At 45.2% G+C, this 18,191-nt stretch overlaps 1 protein-coding gene across 1 annotated transcript; it reads left to right on the forward strand.

Moving 5' to 3' along the window:
• The first annotated feature begins 444 nt into the window (after positions 1–444).
• NMS (neuromedin S) lies at positions 445–12,337 on the forward strand. Its single transcript, XM_074332393.1, has 9 exons — positions 445–650; positions 2,527–2,582; positions 5,743–5,766; positions 5,862–5,915; positions 7,254–7,328; positions 9,246–9,281; positions 9,856–9,897; positions 10,983–11,068; positions 11,901–12,337. Exons 1-8 carry the CDS (start codon positions 575–577, stop codon positions 11,019–11,021), a joined length of 402 nt encoding a protein of 133 aa, XP_074188494.1. The 5' UTR covers positions 445–574; the 3' UTR covers positions 11,022–11,068; positions 11,901–12,337.
• The last annotated feature ends 5,854 nt before the right edge of the window (positions 12,338–18,191 follow it).

The following is an 18,191-nucleotide window of genomic DNA, read 5'->3' on the forward strand; positions in this document are numbered from 1 at the left end:
ATATATTTTTTAATTTATTTTTAAAGACCCCTAATTGACCTTTTCAGTTTCTTGTAATGTTACATCCAGGACTCCCAGTTTTGTCCTTCTCAGATGCACCAAAGACTACAAAAGATCCTCTGTCAATGATGGAAAATAAACAGTTTCTTTGGAAACAAGCCTTCATCATGCACGAGTTTATAGATTTATGTCCAGTTCTTTGATTAGAAAAAAGAGAAAAAGCTTTTCTTGAGTCAGAAATGTTTCTCAAACCACTATAGAATAACAATTATGACTCTCCATTTTTTATTTTTATTGGCGGGTTGAAAAGATGACTCTCTACAATGTCTACACCAGGAGGATATTATTCCACAAATAAGGGCTCAGCGTGACATTTATGAGAAAGCGGGGGTCCTCCTGTGCAAAGCTGATTGGTGCTCAGCCAATGGGCTCCAGGGCGTCGCAAATAAAGGCACCTTCTTTACTGGGTTTATCAGCTGCAGGTCAGAGGGTTGCCTCTTGCAAGCGGAACTTCAAGAAATGTTCAACTAGCAGCACACATCTGTGGCCAGCAAAGAGAAACTGGACTTTGAAGATGAGACATCTTCTTCTCCAATTCCCTTCCATCTTAGCCATCTATTGCTTCTGCCTACTACAGATTCCCTCCTCAGGTAAGGGGACTCCTTCATCAGACCCCAGTTGGCCTGAGCTCTAAGAAGGACTGAGACAGACCTTGATCTTTCAGGGCAGTTCTGGAGGGAGGCAAACTTTATTCCCTCACATACCCCCATTTCCACCCTTTCAATTTCTGGCTTCTCATTTGTGTCTAACCCTTCAGAGAGGGTGGACAAAGCTAGATGCTGCAGCCTTTTAGCAGAAGACACTTTCCCCATGTGGAACTGTCTTTAAACAGCACCTACCCCAGGGCTTTCCTGAGGATGTGCCGCTGAAACTGTGAGGGGTATGAGTTGGGGAAATCCCAACTTCTTAGCCATTTGTGCTCCCAGAATCCTGAAGGGACAGAACAAGGGATGGTAGAATTGAATTTACAGTCCCAAGGACTGGGGGTTGAGGGCACAGGAAGAAGGAATCTTTTCATAGCCGTTTTGTGGGCTCCCAGGAAGCAGGATCCCAAAGAGCCCAGGGAAGACCCCATGGCTTCCTGGGTGGGTTCGCTGTCCGAGGTGCTGACCAAACACTGGCGTTGCTTCATCAACTTCTGAGAACAGTGCATTTGTAGGGAACCAGGGATGAGATATAGGGTCAGTAGTCTGAATCCGTTACCCATCTCCAGTAACCCTCCATTTGATGTGGGGAAGAATGTGGTGGCAGAACAGCTATGGTTGGAAACACGAACTATTTCAAAATTTTAGATTTTCTATTAGAATTTTGATTTAAGGGGGTAGAAAATCTTTGAAGATATTCAAACAGAATTTTTTTTTGCCATTTCCTGTAGTGTAATCACAAAACCTAGGCATTGCAAGAAACTGTGGAGGTCCTTTGGTTAACCTCCCAGGGAGAGCAGGGATCGCCTCTACGGCTTGCCTCTTTGATTACTTTCAGGGACACTCAACTCACTACCAGCCTAAGACAGCCAGTAGCTGCCTCCTCTGGGCTCCAACAGAATCTCCCTTAAACTTTTGTAAATTTGTATTACCTTTCTTTATTGGTCTATATATTTATATTCACCTCCCTCATCTATGCTCCCTGAGGGTAAGGTCCCTATGGTCTTTATCATTGTATAGTTAATCCAGAACCTTTTCATAAATCCTTATAGGATTGGCTTGAACTAAGTTGCATTTTTGAGTGGCAACAATCATCAAAAACTACTTTACACTAAGCTGAAATCTGATCACATGTAACTTCTAACCATTAGCTCTAGTTCTGCCATTTGGGCATATGCAAAATAAGACTAAGTTCAGGGTTTCGTATTTATCCCATTTAATTTCATCTGGTTAATTTTGATCTATCCAGTTCATTTTTTTCAGTTGCAATATTAGCTGTTCCTACAAGTGTTGTATCACATGCAAATGGAAAGAAGGCTTCATTTAAGTCTGATAAAGGCTGACTGGTACAGTATCCATCTGCATCCTGGTAGCCACCTTCCTCATGACTCCACCCCTGGAGAGTCTGATGAAGAAGATGGACAGGCATCCATATTTCCTAAACGTTCCAAGAGTGATTCTGACACATGTACTTTTTGACACCATTTCCTGATATTCCATCCTTATGAATTCTATCAATTTACAAATTAAGTCGTTACACAGACATTTTTGCTTTTTTTTGTTTGTTTTTTTTTGACTTGCTCATTCTTGTACTGTTAACTCCTGGTAAATTTTTAAAAACATGCTATTTTTAATTAATTTTAATACAAATCTCAGATCGGCTAGTGGAAGGTAAAGTATGTTTTCTTTGTCAATCCTATTTTAACAACATTGTATTTATAGAATCTCTATATGTTTTTCATGGTATGGATTTAACAGTTAATTTAAAAGAGGCTATCTCCTCTTTTCTCCTAATTGATATTTTTATGATTTCTCACAATAGGATTTCCTCGACCTTTAGCTGATTCTCCAGATGGCTTGGATATGGTGCAACTTGAGGTACATTGTTGTTCAGAATGTGAGGTTTTTATTTAGTCTTGGCCTTGAAAATACCATATGGATAATGTTCACGTAAAACTATTTTAAGATCAGATTCTTGGTGGCAGCAGGACTCACTGTTGTCATTTTTATGGCCTCATTTAAGGCATCCTGAGACTTATGTTGAAATTCACTGCCAGTGTGTGAAAAGATAATGCAAGGTTCATAAACAGGACAATTTTAGAGTTTTACGTGTTGTAATACAATTCTATTGGCTAAGGGATTTATACTTATCTTTAATTTTCTTATTTTTTTTAGCGGCTGGCATATTGGGCAACTCTTTCTAGCCAACCTAAGGCTATATATATATATATATATATATATATATATATATATATATATAATTCTTTTAGTTAAAACAGTGTACATATTTATGTTGTAATTGATCTCCGTAATAACCACACTGTTTTGCTACCTACATGAGAATTGTGTGTGAGTGTGTAAGAATATAGTTTTAGAAAATAACAAGTGAATCTCTTAAATATAAATTCTGTAAAATATTTGTAGTTCATCTGCAGTCTTACAATGATCATAATCACATATACATATCTAATTACATTATTTGTTTATGTCATAACTTACATTACAAATTGATATCCTAGTTCTCCAAAACAATGATCTTATGTAAAGGACCTGTTGTCAGTAACTATATTAACCACAACGTAAGTATTTCAATGGATACAAAGTAAATGTTGATTCAATAGAGGGTGGTATTAAGGTCGTGTCCATGATTCTTAGCACAGACTGTATGTTTTCACCTTTGGCCACATCGCCTCTTCCCTCACCTCCCCCAGCCCACAGCTCACCAAGATCCAGCTACGTTGAACTTCTCACTATTCCCCACACGCACCAGGCTCTTACATCTTGCACAGGCTTTTCCTTTGCTGGCTGTGGTTAACAGCCCAGGCTCTAAAACAAAAGAACCTGGGTTCAAAGGCCGCATTTACTTACCCTTAGCTAGTTTCTTAATCGCTCTGTGTCTCAGTTTCCCCACTGTGATATGGGAATAATAGTCTTATGAGCCTGACAATATTATTGTGAGGATTGTTTTGATATTTGTGAAATGTTTCCAACAGGGCCTAGAACATGGAAAGTGACAGCATTTAGGTGCTAGCTGTCACCATTCTCTCTCTATGCAACTCATTTTTATTCTTCAAGACTCAAACATCACTTTCTCTCCTAAACTTCATAAATATGCCATGCCAATTTCTTATTTTCAGTTTACCGTTATGCATATGTTTGAAGACAGTTGACATCTCTCATCTGTAGAACTAACCTTTACCACCTTGCTACTCAGAACCAAAATTCAGGGTGAGAACTCAGACTTCTCCATCTCCTCGCCACGGCCTCCTTGCCTCACAACAATGGGGCTTCCCTGTCCCTCACGTGAAGGCTGTGAGCAGGTCCCCTGCGTAAGCAGAGGAAGTGGAAGTGTGGCTGTCACATGTGCCACCTGCATATTGTGTTGTGTGGGTCCCCACATGCAAAGGCCCACTTAAAATGAATTTCCTTCCACTGTCTCCATTTCCCCAAAGCTGATCCTGTTCATTGTTTCCAACTGCTGGAGAGCAAAGCATTGCTCATGAACAAAACTACCAATATTTTAAAGCTAGTCATAGAGAGACCAGGCTGACCTTTGGCATGTCACGTCCTCTCCTGGGGCTTTGGTTTCCTCAACTATCCAATGTCTAGATGAGTGACCCAAATCCACTTCCAGTCATGGTGCCCAGAAGTCCAGGTCTGTGTCTCCAGGGAGCTCTTATCTCAAGACCACTCAGAAAGCATTCCATTCTGCAACGTAGTGACACCTGCAAAACTCTTCGTGTTTTGTGTTTCTGGTTATGACTGTGGATCAGAAGGTTTTCATGGGGAAAAGGGCAACAGATTCTTGTGAACACAGCCCTGCTAGTCATCCATTCACAGAAGGTATTTACTGAAAGCCTGCCACGCAAAAGTGCCTGCTCTCGTGGAACGCATATTCTGGTGAGGGAAATAGGACGAAGATGGGTAACTGTAACACGTTCTGTTTTCTCTAAAAAGAGAACATTACAGCAAGGAAGGTATATATAAAACGTGGACAGTGATGTTTAGTAACTGGAAAAACATCTTCATAGTCCTTATTTTGGGGACTGAAAAGTAATGGTGTAAAATTGATGAACATGGTACCAAAAAAAAACAAACAACTGTGTTCCCAGTAAGTTTTCAGAACACACACACACACACACACACACAGAGAGAGAGAGAGAGAGAGAGAGAGAGAGCTATCAGCCTGTTCCACTGCAAAAGCTCTCCACAAAGTTTGTAGGAAAATGTAATCATATTCACAGCAACACAATTAGAAATGTTATTAAAAACCTTCATTTCTGTCTTAATTGAAGTTTGAGCCGATTGAGAACATTTAAACGTGAATGATCAGTGACAGCCAGATCAGCACATGTAAAACTCGTCCCCAGTAACCATCTCTAGCAGTTGTAGAACATCCAGACATAGGACTCTGTGCTTCGTTTGGTAAGATGCCTCCTTCACAGCACCCCTGGGGACAGTGTGCTGCCCACGCAGCTCTTCCTGGGCTTTCATCTATGCAGATAAGCGCAAGGTGGTGCTCTAACAGGGACTTAGAGACGAAAGGGCTGTGCTTTCTGCAAGAACACTGAAGGTTCATGGAGAAAGCTTTGAGGAAAGAAGTGTTAGGGAAAAAGGTCAATCTGAACCAACCATTTTTTTTTTTAAAGCTGAATTCTAGGGCACACCCTGCAGCAAATTAAATAATTGCAATCATTATATTATTCCAACCCTTAGTCAAATGGTTATCTAGAAGTTGATTATGGTATTACTTCTATGCATCATAGGGTATGCTTTCCATGCACAGATTGAAAAGGTAAAATGCGATTAAATTTTAAAATAATGATGTATTGCTGGAACTTTTTTCTCTTGTAAGATCCAGTATCAACTATATAGTCTTATTAAGTCTGTGTAATGAATGTCTTTTTAGCTTGCGAATTGATTTCATAGTATTCAGGTAAATCTAACAAGGTCTGTTGTGTAACTTATACTGAAAACCTTGTCAGTTGCCCACCCCAGTAAAATTCCATGTAACTTACCCTCACAATTCTCTTCCCAGGATAAACACGACATATACAAAAGGGTGAGTACTGCCCAACCCAGTAGCAAAGACATGCAACTTCCACTTTATAGGAAGTGACACTCAATACTAAAATCAACTTTTGTTCTCTTATTCAGTTTTTATTTCACTACTCCCGAACTCAGGAGCCAACACGTCCAGTTAAAATTGGGGTCAGTATTGTATCATAATCACCTTTCTGTAAAAGTCCCTGTCTTCTGCATGCCTTTTCTCCCTTCCTAATTAATATGCACAGATCAGTAGAAAAGCAGGGGGCCTCAGACACTCTCTGTGCAATAGCTTCCAAGGTGCCTTTTCCTGGGGCTGCAGGGAGTATGGGTCTCCCTCTCTGGAGTGCAAGTGGGGGAGGCTGACAAATCTAAACAGCTAGAGAATAAATTATGGAAAAGGAAAAATAAGAAATAACTTTTTATAATACACTCAAACAGATGTGCAAGAAGACCCTGGAAAATACTACTGAAGTCTATTTACATGGTTCCATGTAACTTTCTGTTTTTCAATTTTGAAAAGTGCTTTGTGAAGTGCAAAGCACCTCCCCCCTGTAGTGATGCATGGCTGTGCCTCTTCCATAACCAGCAAGGGCGTGTGTGTGCTGGGCCAATGAGAAGCATCACGGCTAACTTTCTTAGTATAAACTTGAGTTACCCTTGGAGCAGGTTGTGTAAGTGAATTTCTGCAAGATATGATTTGAGGAAAATTAAGAAGATCATAGAATGAAATTAATTGAGGTGCCCTGTCACAGCACCTGAAATTTTACCATTAGAAAGTCACTTATTTATATAATCAAGGCTTTCCAAATCTTCAAGAAGATGCTTAAGAGACAAATACCTAACAAAGTGTTTCTTTCCCTAAGAGGCAAGGACTCATCAGTAGTACAGGTTCAGGAATGGGGAATCCAGTAATGATGGTTATATTATCAAGAAGGACCAAAGACACTGCAAAGGGAGAAAGGACAACGGAGGGGAAAGATAAACCTGTTCTGTGGCACAAGTTAACTTTACTGCGAGCCACACTACTCAGGGAGAATTCACAAGACTAGATAAGACCCGGGTGTTAATGTCTGAGTGTGTACGGGCAGTCACACACACACACACAGGAAAACCAAATGCATCCAGGAGAGAGGGTTAGGGGTGCTGCTCTGTGGGCTGGTCCCTTCGATTAGGAGAGCGCACCTGGGGAGTGAGAAAAGATCTGTGTGGAGATACTTCTGCGGAACAACTCCACACCAGAGGGCGGAATGAATGCGGTCAATGCAGATGGAAAGTCTGATGTATCCTAAGGGAATATATTTAAGTGATGGGTTGGAATTGAAACCTGCTATCAAGGCAGGTGATTCTTTATTGAAAACATAAAATGTCAAGCTTAGGCTGGAAATGGATTTTGCTCTGAAAATGAAACCCATTTGTAAGGGAGTGAGTGGGAAGGATGCACATAACCCCAGGCTATGTCCCAGTGCTGAGTCTGACGCTCACGGCCCCTCTGTGTTGCAGTTTCCTCCTGTGCACCCGTTAATGCGTCTGGCCGCCAAGCTCGCCAACGGGAGGATGAAAAGGTTTCTACAGCGCGTATGTGCTTTTTTCTTTTTTCCCCCAACTTGGTTTCCTCTTTATTGATGTGCCTCTTACCTTCCCCCCACAATTTCAGTCCCTTCCATCTACCCCAAAAAGATAGTGAAAGGAAAGGATTATTGGGGTTCTGAGCCCCTCGGGCAGTTAGAAAGGGAACAGAAACCAAAACAATCACTGGATGTGACAGAGACTGATAATCAAGAAGTCTAAAGCAGAGTAGTGGGAAAGGTGGCATAACAGGGGGAAGAAAGGGGAAAGGGGAGGTACCAGAGGCCGTCTCCCTCCATTAACCCTCCTGCTAAGAGGGTCTGGAAAGGAGCCTCAGACATTAGGAAGTGAGAAGGGAGGTGGTGATTGAGCCTGAAGGAGGAGGTGGTCCAGGAAAGGGGGCCACCTCTCTCTGTAGAATGGGACACCTCCCCCCATTGCAGGGGCAGCAGCTTCACAGACCATAGACACTTTCGTCACTGTACGCGATGTACAGAAAGAAGTCTTCGTGCTGTTCCTGGTATAGCTGACCCATCGAGGCACTGGTGGATGGAATGACATTGTTGACAAAGAAAAACAAGGCGTCCTCAGCTCGGAGATAAATTTGATTCCTGATCAAGAAGTAGAGCCAACGTGCTTTTTTCCTCCACTGTGTTTTATGCCCCTAAAAGTTCACTTAAGCAGGGTAAAGGCGTGTCCTCGCCTTGGGGCTCACTTGCATCCTCACCAGAAATCTAAGTCTCCCCCTCGGGAAGGCCCTTTGACCTTGCACAAGTTCCTTAACCTTGGAGCCTCAGTCTCCTTTGTGGAACCTTCCTTATATGCTGGCCCAGCATGGTTCCATCCTCTCCTCTTCTGAGCTCTTCATCCACATTTTAGCTTTTGTGTTGATGTCTCTCTTTCACTGTCCCTTCCTCTTCCTCTTGGCATGAACGTTTGCCTTGGTGATATCTCTGTTTCCCATTGCTTCTGTCCATATGAAGTTTAGAAACTGCCAGTTTCCGTAGTAGCTGAACATGTTCAGATTCTTAATCAAGGTTTTGTTGCATGAAAGAGAGAGAGAGAGAGAGAGAAGAGGGGGGAGAGAGAAAGAAAAGGATGGAAGGAAGGAAGGAAGAGAAAAATGAAAGAAAACTTCTTTTGGACACTGTGAGCCCACGCAGGGTGACCAACTCATCCCAGTGTGCCTAGGACTTTCCTGGTTTGAGCTCTGAAAGTCCCAAGACCCCAGGAAACTGCTCAGTTCCTGAGAAATCAGTTGGTCATCCTAAGCCCAGGGAGCAGTGTCTCTGGTTTGCTGCTAACCCCAGCTTTCCAGGTTGAGTCTTAGGCCACATCCATAGGCAAAGACAAGCTGCAGAAGCTGAAATGGCTTATCCTGGAACCTGTGCCTAAACCAAGGGTCAATTTCAAGTTGAGGCTGCTGGGAAGAGGAAGCAAATACAGTGGTACCTCGGTTTCTTAACGTAATCCATTCTGGAAGTCCGTTCGAGTTTTGAAACGTTCAAAAACCGAGGCACAGGTTCCCCATAGAAAGTGATGCAAAATGGATTAATCCATTCCAGACCTTTAAATCAACCCCTAAAACTGCAAGTTTAGCATGAATTTTACTATCTAATGATATCATAGATCCATAAAATTTACAGCGTTCATAAATGTTCGTCAACGGAGACGTTTGAAAACCGAGGTACTACTGTATAACACCATCCTGGATGCAAACAGAACTCAATCAAGGAAGCATGCTGGCCTTCCTTAACAGAAATCGAAATTGGCTATATGGTTTGCTGCTCTCCTGAGCTGCTATTTTGCACCTGACTTCTGGCTGCCTTAGAGTGGAACCAGAGAGGTGCAGGACCACAGCAGAACGACTGCAAGCCTCGAGCATGCGGTTCCTGCTAAAGTAACCCATGTCTCATTCCCTCGCAGGATTCAAGGGCTGCGGCAGTGGACTTTACCAAAAAGGTATGGAAGCCCTGTGGAGAATAACCCCCTCCCACAAGAAAGAGCTAGGAGTAAAGGACAGGGAAGTGCTTGGAGCTGGGCCAACTTGCAGCCTCTTTACAGCACTTCTGGAAAGAACTGGTCTCCCAGTATGTTCCTGAAAATCTTCTCTGAGGCTGAGCATTTAATTTTAGGTTTCCCTGGCCTTGTCCCGGGGCCGAAAGGGATCATGGGACAACCCTCTGGCTGTGAATGCTTCATCTCTAGTCTTGCAGATGAGTAAAATTCCTGGAATTTTATTTCTCTGGCTCAGGGGACTACATGCCAGTTGTACCAACTTGGGGAGAGGTATGACAAGTGGTGCAGACCCCGTATACCGGTGCTTCTCCCAGTAGACAATGCATCATCAATCCCTGGGGACCTTGTTAAAATCGAGAGGTTCAGTAGGAGCCCGAGAATGTGCATTTCTAGCAAGTTCCCAGGTGGGATTGATACTTTCGGTCTGAGGACCACACTTGGAAAACCGCTGCCACAGACATCTTTCAGAGACCTCGGGCGAACGTGTTGCGTAATGCTTTGTGTTTTTATGTTGCAGGGTCATGCTGCCATCTGGGGACGACCATTTTTCCTTTTCAGGGTATAACATGTTTCCTCTTCTCTGTTCTTAACCCTACTTTCCTCCTGCCACCCCAATTATGGATTTCTTGCAGAATGAGTCCAGCCAGACCACCCCAGAAAACTGGTGAACTATTTTGGGGACTCTCTCACCCTTTACTTAGTGGGGGACTCTCAAAGTCTCCTCCTACAAACAATCCTTGTGAAGGAAAGGGGTCCACCAGGACACAGGCTGAGAGCACCAGGACTGGGACACAGGGACTGGAGGTGGGAGTTCTGCTGATGGACAGACACGGAGGCCAACCAGAGTCTGAGTCCGTGCAGATTCTGGATACCTGGCTCCAAAACACACTGGCAAGAAAACTGCCATTTTCTCCTTCTTCCCAGGGACTCGGAGTCTCTTGCAAAGGTCAAGGAGTTAGAGAGTTGCCTTTTAGTTTTTGACTGGCCAGTCACTAGCTATGCTTCACCCCCTAGATCTTAAGCATTTGTATCAGAAAACTGTGCAATCATACTGGACTTGTGCCCTTCCAACTGCATTCTGTGGGTCACTGGTGCTAAGGGATGCTATGCAAAGATCAAATAAGATTGAAAACACGGCACCCCACATTCTTGAGGGTTTACAATGCGTCCCGTGGGAAGCAACCTGTTTAACTTGACTTAATCATACGTTGTTTCCCAAACATTTTTGTCCATGGAAATGCTTCCCACCCCCATGTACCTTTTTGACCTGCATGACCTATTAGTGGTTGTTCTCTGGAAATTACTTTGAGAAACAGTGGGTCTGTATGATGTCTTTAGGGTGAGAAGTCCTGTGAGGAGTGGTTTGAGGACCATCCTGCCACATAAACAGAGGCTAAGGGGTGGAGTGGTGGGGTGGGGACAGTGTCTGGGCTGGGGGAGCAGCAGAGGTCCTGCTACTCTGCCATGCAAGACCTACAGACCAGCACATGGCTGGGGCTCACCAGGGAGCCCCCAAGGAGACTGTTGACAACTTAGGAGAACAAGGCCTTAGGGCCCGTAGAGAAAGGATAGGAAACCAAGAAATAGGGGTTGCAAGCGGTTTTGTCTCAGTGTCTGTAAGCTGCTCCTTTTTGTTTTTTCCAGCCAAGGAATGGAAGAAACACTGAAGATCACACTCAGTAGGATAGTCCAAGGTCAGCTCATTGCAGCTTTTCTCCTCCAAGCAAATGGTAACTGTCTGACTGGGGCGAGTGAGAGGCAGTGAAAGGGGCGATAGTTCAAAGAAAAGGGGGGCCACGTGGAACCCGAGGACCTTTTGTACCTGCCCTTTCTTGCTCTCAGAACCACAGAGCCCCCACCAATGTGGCAGAAGCAACATACCCCAGGCAAACAGTGCACTTCACATCAGGCCGGCTCTTTGCAAGTGTGCAGACCCCAGCAGTACCTGGGAGGGGCTGAAAGCTCCAGCCAATGCCTGGTGACTTCTCCCCTGGCCCTTCTGATAGGAAACAACCACCCTGGCATGCTTGCTTGGGAGGGTAGTGTATCTCCCTACAGTGGCACACTTCAGAGTACAGCCAGCCTAGGCCATTCCCTCCATTCAGTGATGCTCTGACTCCCAAGTTTCAGTCTGGGGAGGTTGCTGGCCTTTGGGTCTGTGGACAGAAGTCTACGCCCATGGGTAGGTCTGGGCCTCCTGTCTCTCATGATGATGTGAGTCCCAGAGAGATGAGGCCACGGTCCTGTGGCAGCATCACAGCCTTCGTCCGGGAGCTGACCCTGATCTGCTAGCAGCCGCCAGGGCCCCAGCAGGCCAAGGTGACAGAGCTGCCCAGGTGACAAAGGGAAGGTGTTCCCTAAGGCCATGGCACGCACACAGACCTAATGGGCTAATAAGACACAGCGAAACCAAATCTTATAAGTACCTACGATTATGGGCATTTATGATACATCAAATTGAGGCATAATTTAATAATGTTATATATTAACATGCCTGTGGGGTCTCGTCTCGATCCTGAGAATGATTTCATCTGAGTTGTACATTTTTCTTTTCTCTTTCAGAGTTCAGTGGCAAAGGGGAGCTGGATCAGATGAGGCAACCCAGCAGTGATGTTGAACAAATGTCAAATTTCTCTCTGTGAGCAATATTTAAAGATAATCCTCTTGCTCTGTGCTCACTAGAATATTCAGTTGTATAAACAATAAAGTAGCATTGACACATTTTCATGTCTTATTGGAAAGTCTTGGGGGAGAGATCGGTCCATTTTTAAAATAGTGGCACATATATATATTTTTTTAAATACTGTTCTGGGGTATTGTTTTAGCCCCAACCATCTTGTTATTATTGAGAATTGAGCACGTGAGTTTAGGATAGACTGGGTGCCTTCAAATCCTGACTCCCCCGCTTCTTAGCTGGGGACCTTGACCTTGGGCTGTTCACTGCCCACCCCTGTGCCTCAGAGGCTCCTCCACGATAAAATGGGGTTGGTCATAATAGCACCTTCGCATAGTGTTTGTGATGACGGAGGAGGGGTCCATGGAAGGGGCTTAGCGTGGTGGCACACAGCAAGCACTCAACAGTGTTGTCTTGAATTACACTCCAAAGATGATTTTCACTTCACAAATAGTACCAAAGGGACTTGCCGTAACGAAAGCTGCTTCTATTGCTGACCAAGGGCTTGAGTCACAGCATTAAGTTAAAGCATAACAACTCCAGGCTCCTGGAGGAACCATAAGGCTCACACCTTTACCTCTCAGGTCCTCTATAAATAGTATTTGATTTCCACACTCCTAAGATTGTCCAGAGTACATGGTGACGCAGAAGGTGGGCATGCAATGCAATGAGGGACCCTAATGATACATGCGATGAACCTAAACTGCACCGAGCCTTCCTTTAGGGCGCAAAAGTGGGTGCTTTTATTAATCTTCATAGCCCTGCTAAGTATTGTATTTGAGTCATGCTAGTTACTGCAACAGATAAATCTCAGAATCGTGGTGGCTTAGTCCATCAGAATTTCACTTCCAGCTCTCCCACAGTCCATGGCAAGTGTTCCTAGTTCAGAGTCCAAGTTCCTTCCACACGGTTGTCTCTGCCCAGGATGGGCTCAAGGGCCTCCAAGCTGTCTCTGTCAGTGAGTGGACGGGGAACATAAGAGGCTGTCAAGAGGGAGGCTATTTGTGAGCCAGGCCATTCCTTTTGGTGCAGCGCAGTCATATGACCACGTCTGACAGGAAAGGAGCCTGGAAACATAACCTAGCTGTGTGGCCTGGAAGGAGAGGCAGCTTTGGTGAGAAGCCTGCCACTCTGCTGTAGTTCATTTAGTATTATCTTCAGGGCATGAGAAAACTGACACTCATAAAAATTAAATACTTGCCCAAGGTCTTTCATTAAACGGCAGAGTTAGAATTGAGACCCAGATGCAACTGACTCCAATATTGTCACCAGCATGGGCGTTCCCCCAGGGACATGGAGTTAGCCCTTGGCTGGGGACAGCAGTTAAACGGGATGAGGGTACACAGCTGACATGTACACGAGGTTACAAAGCTACCATTCCTGCCACCGCAGCCCTGACTCATTCGGTAGAGGTGACATACCCAGTGCAAGAAGAGTGTGAAGCAAGTTTTCACCACAACCAAATAATACAGGGCTTGATTTGGGGCCCAGGTGGGACCCGGATGAAGTGGGAGAAGTTAAGCAGGGCCCCTCCCCCATCTTTGCTTGGGGCTTCTTGTTCTTTCCCAATTCACCATGTTCAGACATTCTGGTTTACTTAGTCTTTATGAAGGTATTTATCTTGTGTATCTCAATATCTGAAAGAACAAATACGCCTGGCCCAGACAAACCCCTTTGGAGAGTTGGAAAAATTCCACTTCTGGACAATTTCATCTTTTGCTCAATTCTCTGATCTCTTCACTGACTCTTGGTATTTTAGTTTCATATTAAAACCATCAATTTGCCTCGAGATTCAGTCACAATCAATAGAAACCCTGAAGGAAAAGGAAGTAGGACTTACTTTATTTATACTCTTAGTCTTGCAGACACTGGTAAAATGGAACGTAGGGAATTGCTGTAATAAAGCAGAGCCCAAGAGAAGAGGCCTTCACTGCATGGCAGCTACAAGGACGCAGGGGCACTGGACAACTGGGCAGTGGACTATGTGGCTACAGACTCAGAAAGAGAAGTGGCCAAGGGAAGAGCCACCATTTGTCACCATTCCTGGGGGAACTCACCATCACCTCAAGCAGGTGAAGAAGAGTGAGGAGGAGCATTTGTGGGCAGGAAAGCCACAGGAGAGGAATTTAAGCTTGAGCGGCGCGTAAGAGATGGATGGAGTTATAAAATGCACCTTTTCATCAGGTGATAGGGTCCTCTTCCACTGAGCTAGAAAACACGAGAGGCATTTTGGTAATGGGACTTGTATTACTTGTAGTCACAGTGTGGATAACCCAGATCAGCGGAGCAGCTTCTAGCCTTTGACCCTGAAAATCACTGCCCCACGATGCCCTGTCATCAAAGCTGGGTTGTCACCAGTGTGTGTGCTCCAGCACAACCTCTAAAGGCCTGGGCCAAGAAATGCAAACATCGCTTCCCTCCGTCGGGGAGAAATCTGCAACAAGACCACACTCAGGGGATGTAGTTTGTGCCTGGGTGGCCCTGTCCCACGACAGCCCTGCTGCCTTAGATTTAAAGGGAGAGAAGGGTTCTTGGTGAGCAACCAGCTGACTAACACGGAACTCAAGTACTAACGCTGTGATACGCTAGGGGAAGAGAGGTCGATAGTGCAAAAGCCTGTCGGGGCTGGTACATCTCTACCAGCAGGATCCAATGGCCCCCCTTCCCCACCTCAGCTGCGTGCAACTGGATGAACTGAATGGCTGTCTTCTGAAACGGGGGGCCAAGAAGAAGAGGTGGGATCCTGTGGACCAGACTACGCAGAAGAGGGAAGAGAGAGGGTCTGGAGGAGAGGGATTTGTGGCCCAGTGACTGCAAGAAGGGTCAGATGTGAGGAGCTGCCCTGGGACACTGAAGTGAAGGCCGTGTATGGGTGAGAACAGACAAGCTGAACGGTAAAGAGACTCTACTCCGGAACATTCCTGTGAACGTTCTCTGAAAGAATGAGACGGTGTGCTGGAATCTGAAGTCAAGAACTGCTTTGCAATTCTTCTGGATCCTGAGTGCGTGAGTGGGCTTGGGCTGTTCCACCCGCTTCCACTGTGGGTAGGTGGGGGTAGCACACTGGGGGGCTACACTTCTCTAATCCAGCTGAGCCAGGGGATTCTCAACAGAACTCTGTTGACCCACACAAGGCAGATTTCCCTGAACATTCTCCTCCTGTAACCTGCAGTTGACCTTCGTACCACCTACTGCTCTTATAGTTTCTGATTTAAGGTCTGTCTTCTCTCCCAGACATTAAAACACCATGAGGACAGGAGGGCATGGATCCCAAATGTCTAGGTCAGTGCTTTACATAGTACTTAACACATGCTCAACACATAGTAGGTGCTCAATGAAATTTCTGTGAGGCCCTACTATGGCTTGCTGCCAAGCAGGAGAATGGCTTGTGATGATGCTAATGGAGAGATTGCCATCTAATGTATTTGAGATGCTTCTCGGGGCAGCCAGAACACTCCACGGGGTTCAGAGCCACCTCTGGCCTCAACCTCAGGACTTTAGACAGGGTGCCTGACCTACCAAGGCCTTGAGCCCCCCACCCAGGCCAATCACACTGCTAGCTGCTCAGACTGACAACACGGCCCAGTGACTCAGCCATTAGGACTCCTCAAAACAGCACAACCCCACGGACCCCACCCATATACTTGGCCACGGTACACACTGCCAGCTGCTATAGCCTCCACTCAAGAGGAGATAAGCACCATGCTTGCTGCCTCAGAATTGTCCTTCTAGCCATTCTTTCATTACCTCCCTCTCCTCCAGGGCCACCCCTCCCTATGAGCTCTCTAGACTTTTGGACCGGGATAAAAACCAGTCTTTATTGGCAGTTTCATCCTTAAATGCTGTACCCCTACTTCGTTGCTCTTTCCTGAGGACTTCCTGGGGATGGCAGTGGGCTGGGAGACGCTGCTCAGGGTCCCGAACACCAGGTACCCAGGGTGCCTTGAGGGGAGAGCCTCCTCCCTGCCATAAGTATTCCAGGCTAATTGTCCCCCATCCTACCCCCAAACGTCATACTTCTTGGTGACTCGTTTCCTCCGACTAAGCCATCCTACCCTTCCTCAGTGCTGTCATCTGCAGACATCCTGGCAGCACTCCCCCTTCCCTTGGGATCTGGGAATTTGTTCATGGTCCTCCTCTCTGCCTCATGTCCCGTGTCCTCCAGGTTTGCCTCAAAGACCCTGTAGACATCTGTCTGGCACTCTGGGCTTGGGGCTCTGGACCTCTTCATCAACAGAGCTTTACATCTCTTCACTCTGGCTGCCCACTGGTTCTCTCCCCAACTGCAGTGTAAGCTTCCTGGAGGCAGGGGCCGTGTCTAATTCATTTTAAGTTCTGAGACCTAGGACAGCGTTCGAAGTACAGTCAGGCTCTTGAAAAATGTTTGAGTGAATGGATGAGTCAAGGAACATGTAAAAGGTGAGAGTGCCTAGTCCACATTCAAGGTAGTGAATATACTAGCTCAATACATCAGAAAGACTGCATTAATCAAGTCACAAAGCTCTCAACTCTTGTTTGCTGCAATTATTGGTGCCAGTTTCTTAGGTGGAGAATGCCAGTATTATTAATAACTTTAGAGATTATATTTGATGCAATGAAAGATTGCTGTGCTGGATGCATGACTGATAATATTAGATCTTTGCATAGGGCTGTGACAAGAAAATACCTAATAATTATGGGGAGCCAAAGATAGGGACTGATTTGAAATGTGATGAGAAGTAATCACAGACAATTTCACGGACAGTCAGTCCTCTGGCTTCCTTTCCGTGACCTGGGATCTAAAATTGGTAATCAAGTCAAATACAAACAAATAAACAAACATCACCACCACTCCTCCTCCAAATATAGGCCAACAGGCCATTTTCCTTCTGTTAAAGCTCAATCAGACAAAGACCACCTGGGATACACCTGTAGTCCAACAAAATCAGACTTATGGACTTGATGCAGTGAGGGAGGCTCTGGAAGAGCCACAAAGCTCTGTGCTGTAAGAGGGAGGAGATTTGTAAGGTCATGGCTCCTCCCAAAGGATCTGAGGAGGGTCTCAAGGAAGTGGGGGTCAGTTCTGTACTAGTTGCAATTTCCAAGACAGAAATAGGAGAACTGGGGACTCACTAAGGGTTGTATACCATCGTGAGCCAGGCTCAGCATCTGGGAGTCCCTTGTAAAAAATGGGTGCAGTAAAGCAAGTCTATGGGGCCTCGTTGGTAAGAAAGCAGTGGTCATTCAAAGTGGGCGTTGTTCTGGCATTTTACAGCTGCGGCCAGAGCTTGGGAGAAAGGCTGGTCTCTGTGAACTCTGCATTTGGCTTTATCTGAGTCTGTCCTCCCAGCCTGACGAATAGCAGGGCTGCTTTTACTCTTTTTTCCGTCCAAGTTGATTTTCACTCTTTCAGGCCTGGATACGTTTTAGCTCTTTCAGTTAACTGGATTTAGCCAAAGTTTAAATATCCCCTTTTAAATTGCACTAGAGCCAAAGGTCTACATTTCCCTTTGCCATTGTGACCGTCAACCACACCCTGAAGCAAAGTCCTACAAAGCCTAAGGTGGCAAGTGCAGGACAACTGCAGGGTGGTTCATTAAAACAACTGGAACTAAATAAAATTCAGGCTAAAACCGGACGTGGCTTATTTCCAGCAAAGCACGACCAGCTTCATGGGACTGGTGTTGGGGAGCAGTTTTCTCTAATAAGACCCTAAAGCATTCGCTAAGAGAAAGCACTTATTAGCTCCTTATCTCATTACTTATTAAAAAAAAAAAAATAGGGAAACCACCTAGAATCTGGACACACAAAGAGCCCAGCTATTATAGATGATGAAAAACAGCTCTTACATTCCAGTGGTTCTCAAACTTCAACGTGCTTCAGAAACACCTACAGGACTTGCTGAAACTCAGGTTGCAGCGCTCCATCCCTAGAGATTCTGATGCAGTAGGGTAGAGTGGCACCCAAGAATTCACATTGTTAGTAAGCTCCCAGGTGCTACTGATGATGCTGGTGCAAGGGCCACATTTGGAGAACCACTTCTCTAACTCAAATATTCCTCAGTGCCTCCACCATCCATACTTTTGTACTTTCTGTTTCTCCTACTTGAAAGGCCTTAGCTGCTCTCCATCGACCTGGTTGCTTGTCTTAATTTAAGTTCTAGCTCCTTGCTTGGCCATTGTATTTGTTATCTATTGATC

The sequence above is a fragment of the Rhinolophus sinicus genome, linkage group LG05, assembly GCF_036562045.2.
Source record: "Rhinolophus sinicus isolate RSC01 linkage group LG05, ASM3656204v1, whole genome shotgun sequence".
In the NCBI taxonomy this organism is placed as follows: Eukaryota; Metazoa; Chordata; class Mammalia; order Chiroptera; family Rhinolophidae; genus Rhinolophus; species Rhinolophus sinicus.